This window comes from Capricornis sumatraensis, chromosome 9 (assembly GCF_032405125.1).
Source record: "Capricornis sumatraensis isolate serow.1 chromosome 9, serow.2, whole genome shotgun sequence".
NCBI lineage: Eukaryota > Metazoa > Chordata > Mammalia > Artiodactyla > Bovidae > Capricornis > Capricornis sumatraensis.
Genome location: NC_091077.1, coordinates 62394613 through 62400612, shown reverse-complemented (window position 1 = coordinate 62400612; position 6000 = coordinate 62394613). Strand labels below are relative to the sequence as shown.

At 49.2% G+C, this 6000-nt stretch overlaps 1 protein-coding gene across 1 annotated transcript in view; it reads left to right on the top strand.

The window, feature by feature from the left end:
- The first annotated feature begins 243 nt into the window (after positions 1–243).
- FAT2 (FAT atypical cadherin 2) overlaps positions 244–6000 on the top strand; it is a 60861-nt gene continuing 55104 nt past the window's right edge. The window contains exons 1-2 of the mRNA XM_068981362.1: positions 244–3490; positions 4871–5185. Of these exons, the coding sequence (XP_068837463.1) occupies positions 244–3490; positions 4871–5185 (3562 nt within the window). The remainder of the gene's footprint in view (positions 3491–4870; positions 5186–6000) is intronic.

The window sequence follows — 6000 nt, the reverse complement described above, 5'->3', positions numbered from 1 at the left end:
ATGCCCTTTTCCATGGGATCTTCCCTACCCAGGGGTCAAACCTGTGTCTCTTAAGTTTCTTGAATTGGCAGGTGGGTTCTTTACCATGAGTGCCACCTGGGAAGGAAAAAATACCTTCAGACATTGACAAATGTCCTCTGAGGTGCAAAACCACCCCAGTTAAGAGCCACAGCGGTAGGAACCATTTCTTTCCTAACTCTTGCCCTTTCTTTTTCTGCCCAGGGTTTCAGGAGGTTTTCCATCATGATTATTGCCTCGTTGGGGTTTGCCATTCTCTTGCTCCACTGTACAACTTGCGAGAACCCCCTCATCTCCTCAGCCTGGCACTTCACACACCCCCTATATAATGCGAGCATCTATGAAAACTCTGCTCCCAAGACCTATGTGGAAAGCTCTGAGAAAATGGGCATCTACCTCATAGACCCCCAGTGGGCAGTGAGGTACCGGATTATCTCTGGAGATGTGGCCAACGTGTTTAAAACAGAGGAGTACGTGGTGGGCAACTTCTGCTTTCTGAGAATAAGGACAAAGAGCAGCAACACGGCCCTTCTGAACAGGGAGGTGCGAGACAGCTACACCCTCATCATCCAAGCCACGGAGAAGACCCTGGAGTTAGAAGCGCTGGCCCGCGTGGTGGTCCGCATCCTGGACCAGAATGACCTGAAGCCCCTCTTCTCCCCGCCTTCATACCGAGTCACCATCTCTGAGGACATGCCCCTCAAGAGCCCCATCTGCAAGGTGAGCGCCACCGATGCAGACCTGGGCCAGAACGCCGAGTTCTATTATGCGTTTAACACAAGGTCGGAGATGTTCACCATCCACCCCACCAGCGGGGTGGTCACCTTGGCTGGGAAGCTCAACGTCACCTGGCGAGGGAAGCATGAGCTCCAGGTACTGGCTGTGGACCGCATGCGGAAGATCTCGGAGGGCAATGGATTTGGCAACGTGGCTGCACTCGTCATTCATGTGGAGCCTGCCCTCAGGAAGCCCCCAGCCATTTCCTCGGTGGTCTTGGCTGCACCGGACCACCAGGAGGACGCCACCTATGCCACTGTCATGGTAGGTGCAGACAGCTCAGGGGCGGACGTGGACTCGCTGGAAATCGTTGGTGGTGATCCTGGAAAGAACTTCAAAGCCATCAAGTCTTATGCCCGGAGCAGTGAGTTCAGCGTGGTTTCTGTCAAAGACATCAAATGGATGGACCACCCTCATGGATTCAACCTCAGCCTGCAGGCCAGGGCTGGGAGCAGACCTTCCGTTTATTCCCAGATCAGGGGCTTTCACTTACCTCCTTCCAAACTGACTTCCCTCAAGTTTGAGAAGGCCACGTACAGAGTGCAGCTTAGTGAGTTTTCCCCCACTGGCAGCCGCGTGGTGATGGTGAAAGTAACCCCAGCCTTCCCCAACCTGAAGTATGTTCTAAAGCCATCCTCAGAGAGTGCAGCATTTAAACTGAATGCCCGCACGGGGCTGATCACCACCACAAAGCTCATGGACTTCCATGACCAAGCCCAGTACCAGCTACGCATCAGAACCTCACCGGGCCTGGCCTCCACCACTGTGGTCATTGACATTATGGACTGTAATAATCATGCCCCAGTGTTCAACAGGTCCTCCTACGATGGCACTTTTGATGAGAACATCCCTCCAGGCACCAGTGTTCTGACTGTTAGTGCCACAGACCAGGATCATGGAGAGAATGGATATATCACCTACTCCATCGCTCGTCCAAATGCTGTCCCCTTTTCTATTGACCCTTACCTGGGGATCATCTCCACCTCCAAACCCATGGACTATGAGCTCATGAATAGAATTTACACTTTCCGGGTACGGGCATCAGACTGGGGATCCCCATTTCGCCAGGAAAAAGAAGTGTCCGTTTCTCTTAGGCTCAAGAATCTGAATGACAACAAGCCTATGTTTGAGGAAGTTAATTGCACTGGGTCTATCCACGAAGACTGGCCAGTAGGAAAATCAGTAATGACTGTGTCAGCTATAGATGTGGATGAGCTTCTGAACCTAAAATACGAGTTTGTATCGGGCAACGAACTAGAGTATTTTGATCTAAATCATTTCTCTGGTGTGATATCCCTCAAACGCTCTTTTAGGAACAGTACTACTGGTCAACCCATCAGCTATTCCCTGAAAATTACTGCTTCAGATGGGAAAAATTATGCCTCACCCATGACTTTGAATGTTACTGTAGTGAAGGACCCTCATTTTGAGGTCCCTGTAAAGTGTGAGAAGACAGGGGTACTGACACATTTCACAAAGACCATCTTGCACTCTATTGGGCTTCAGAATCAGGAGTCCAGTGATGAGGATTTCACTTCCTTAAGTGCATATCAGATCAATCATCATACCCCTCAGTTTGAGGACCACTTTCCACAGTCCATTGACATCCTTGAGAGTGCTCCTCTCAACACACCTCTAGCCCATCTGGCAGCCACTGACCCTGATGCTGGCTTTAATGGAAAACTGGTCTATGTGATTGCAGACGGCAATGAAGAGGGTTGCTTTGACATTGAGCTGGAAACAGGGCTGCTCACTGTAGCTGCCCCCTTAGACTATGAAGCCACCAGTTTCTACGTCCTCAATGTAACAGTGTATGACCTGGGCACTCCCCAGAAGTCCTCCTGGAAGCTGCTGACAGTGAATGTGGAAGACTGGAATGACAACGCGCCCAGATTTCCTCCCGGTGGGTATCAGGTAACGATCTCAGAAGACACAGAAGTTGGAACCACTGTTGCAGAGCTGAAAGCAAAAGATGTTGACTCAGAGGATAATGGGAGGGTTCGATACGCGCTGTTAAGCCCCACAGAGAAATTCTCCCTCCATCCTCTCACCGGAGAAATAGTTGTCACAGGACACTTGGATCGGGAATCAGAACCTCGGTATATACTCAAGGTGGAGGCCAGGGACCAGCCCAGGAAGGGCCACCAGCTTTTCTCTGTCACTGACCTGATAATCACATTGGAAGATGTCAATGACAACTCCCCTCAGTGCATCACAGAACACCGCAGGCTTAAGGTCCCAGAGGATCTACCCCCAGCGACTATTCTAACATTTCTGGATGCCTCTGATCCTGACCTGGGCCCTGCAGGAGAAGTACAGTATGTCCTGTTGGATGATGTGCACGGGACCTTCCATGTGAACCCGATGACCGGGGCACTCAGTCTGGAGAAAGAGCTGGACTTTGAGAGGAGGGCTGGATATAACCTGAGCCTATGGGCCAGTGACAGTGGGAAGCCCCTGGCCCGCAGGACCCTCTGCCATGTGGAGGTGATCGTCCTGGATGTGAATGAGAATCTCCACCCTCCCCACTTCGCTTCCTTTGTGCACCAGGGCCAGGTGCAGGAGAACAGCCCCTCAGGAACCTCAGTGATGGTAGTGGCCGCCCACGATGATGACACTGGCTTGGACGGGGAGCTCCAGTACTTCCTGCGTGCTGGCACCAGCCTTGCTGCCTTTAGCATCAACCAAGACACAGGTACTGGGCATTGGGAGGGAAGGGAGGGCCAGGTGCTGGGAGAGGATGGGGCTACGGAAAATCAGGGGCTCTTTTGAGAGAAGTCAGGCTGTAAGCTAAAAGGAGCAATAAATAGGGCCACTCCTTCCTGTCCCTCTTATTTTATTTTCATTTTTTATTTTTTAAATTATTTTGGCCACTCCACATGACTTTTTGGATCTTAGTCCCCTGACTAGGGATTGGCAGTGAAACTACAGAGCCCTGACCACGGGACCACCTGGGAATTTCCTCACTCTTTTTTAATGGCTGCATTTGTTCATATACTTTTACTCGTATGCATGAGTCTCTATAGGAAAACCTCTTTAAAATGCAGTTCTTGGGTCAAAGGATAACACACATTTCAATGTTAATATATCTTTCCAAGTTGTCCTCCAAAAAGGTGGCAGCAATGTATTTATTCCTTTGAAGCTCCATAGAAAACAAGTGCAATTCAGCAAACACTGGGCACCTTCTACTTGTGAGGCCCTGAGGTAGGTAACTTAGAGAAGATCCCAGGTGAATAAAAGTAGGTTATTCACCTTGTGAAGTTTACAACCTGATGGATGATCTCTCTCCAGGGTAAAGGGGAGGGTGATGAAAGAGAATTAGATTGAGAGTCAATTCTAGACTCAGCTCTTCTGCTTACTTGCTGCATGATCTTGGTCAAGTCATGTTCTTTCTATGGGCCTCAGTTTCCCCATCTGTCAAAGGAGGAAGGTTGCTTCAGCTCTGAGATGCTGCCCTCTCACCTAGGTCTTCAGAGTTCAGTATGCCCCACGAGAGCTTAGAGCACCAGGCTCTTTTGCTCACTCTTGGACCCTTGACCTCTAGAAAAGTGTTGGCCCACAATAAGTAATTTGTAGAATGAGTGAACTAATGAGTGAAGCTAAGTCTCTAAAATCGAGAAGACGATGGAGAGGGGAACAGCAATTTATTCATCAAATCCCTCACCCTTGAATTAGTATCTATAAGGACTTGAAGCTTGAAGGAACCACTGTAAGGAGCAAAGTATGGAAATCCCACCTAGAGAATGTGAAATAAATAAATTGGACTTGGGTTAAAGTAGTCAGGAGAAAGCAGATCAAATACTATGGCCTTCTGGAAATCCTGCGTGTGCCCATATGCCTCAGTTATGGATCTGTCTTAGCAGAGAAAGGCTCTGAGAGGTTCTTCAATAAGGATACAAGCTCCCCTGTGTTTAACTCAGCAGCTCCCACGCCGTATAGGCCACAGTTCCCTTTTCTCCTGAAACACTTGTTAATATCCTTTCCATGGTATGGTTTCAGGACTGTTAGGTAAAGTGATCTCTAGAGCTCCTTTGAGCTCTGAAATACTTTGGGTTTGGTGATCACCTCTCCCTAGGAATGATTCAGACTCTGGCACCCCTGGACCGAGAATTTGCATCCTGTTACTGGCTGACGGTACTGGCAGTAGACAGGGGTTCCATCCCCCTCTCGTCTGTAACTGAAGTCTACATTGAGGTTTTGGATGTCAATGACAACCCACCCCAAATGTCCAGACCTGTGTTCTACCCCTCCGTCCGGGAGGATGCGCCGCTGCACACCTCTGTGCTTCAGTTGGATGCCTGGGACCCTGACTCCAGCTCCCAAGGGAAACTGACCTTCAATATCACCAGCGGGAACCATATGGGATTCTTTGTCCTTCATCCTCTCACAGGTAAGGACCTCAGAAACCTGGGTGAATAGGATTCTCTACAGCAGTGCTTCTCAAAGTTGTGATCTGAAGATTGGCATCGTGAGTGTCGCATATGAACCTGCTAGTAGGTCAAGTTCTCAGGCTCCACCTTAGACCTACTGAATCAGAAATCTGTATTTTAATAAGACATGCAGAGTATTTTGATGTGTGCTGTGTTTGAGAACTGCACTTCATCAAAGTCCATCTCTATGGAAGAATAAGAATATGTCCGTTTTCTTTCCTTGGGGCCTAGGGAATCCAAGCAGGTTTTCCATGTTGTCAAGTTGGGACTATTTCAACCCTGCCAGTGTTCCCAACATGACCATTCCCCAGAATCACAAGCCACAGGCTGAGTCTCTTAACTCTAGCTTCAAACTGATCTCAAGCCTGCCCATGGCGTGGTGGTGATAGAGATCCACTTCAGAGGTGTCAACAATCTCACAAAGATCTCTCCTCAACCCAGCCCATCTAGGATGGTTCAGAGGAATCTAGAGGTCAACAACTTGCAGCAGCGAACCAGATACAGTCCACAGCAGTGTTCTGTTTGGCCTGCACAAGCTTTAAACAATAATTTTCAAGTTGTTGCCAACATTTAAAAGTGAGCAAAGCTCACAAAATGTTCCAGACTTCTGTAACTAGAAGATCTAGCTATGCCAATTGCACATCCCGCAGGGCCACAACCACCTGAGCCAACAGCAGCTCCCTGTGTAGGGCAGGCGTGTCCTCTCTCCTCTCTCCTCCCCTCACTCCCGCCTGCTTCCTGCATTTATGCTGCCTTCCTGGCTCCCAGAAGAATG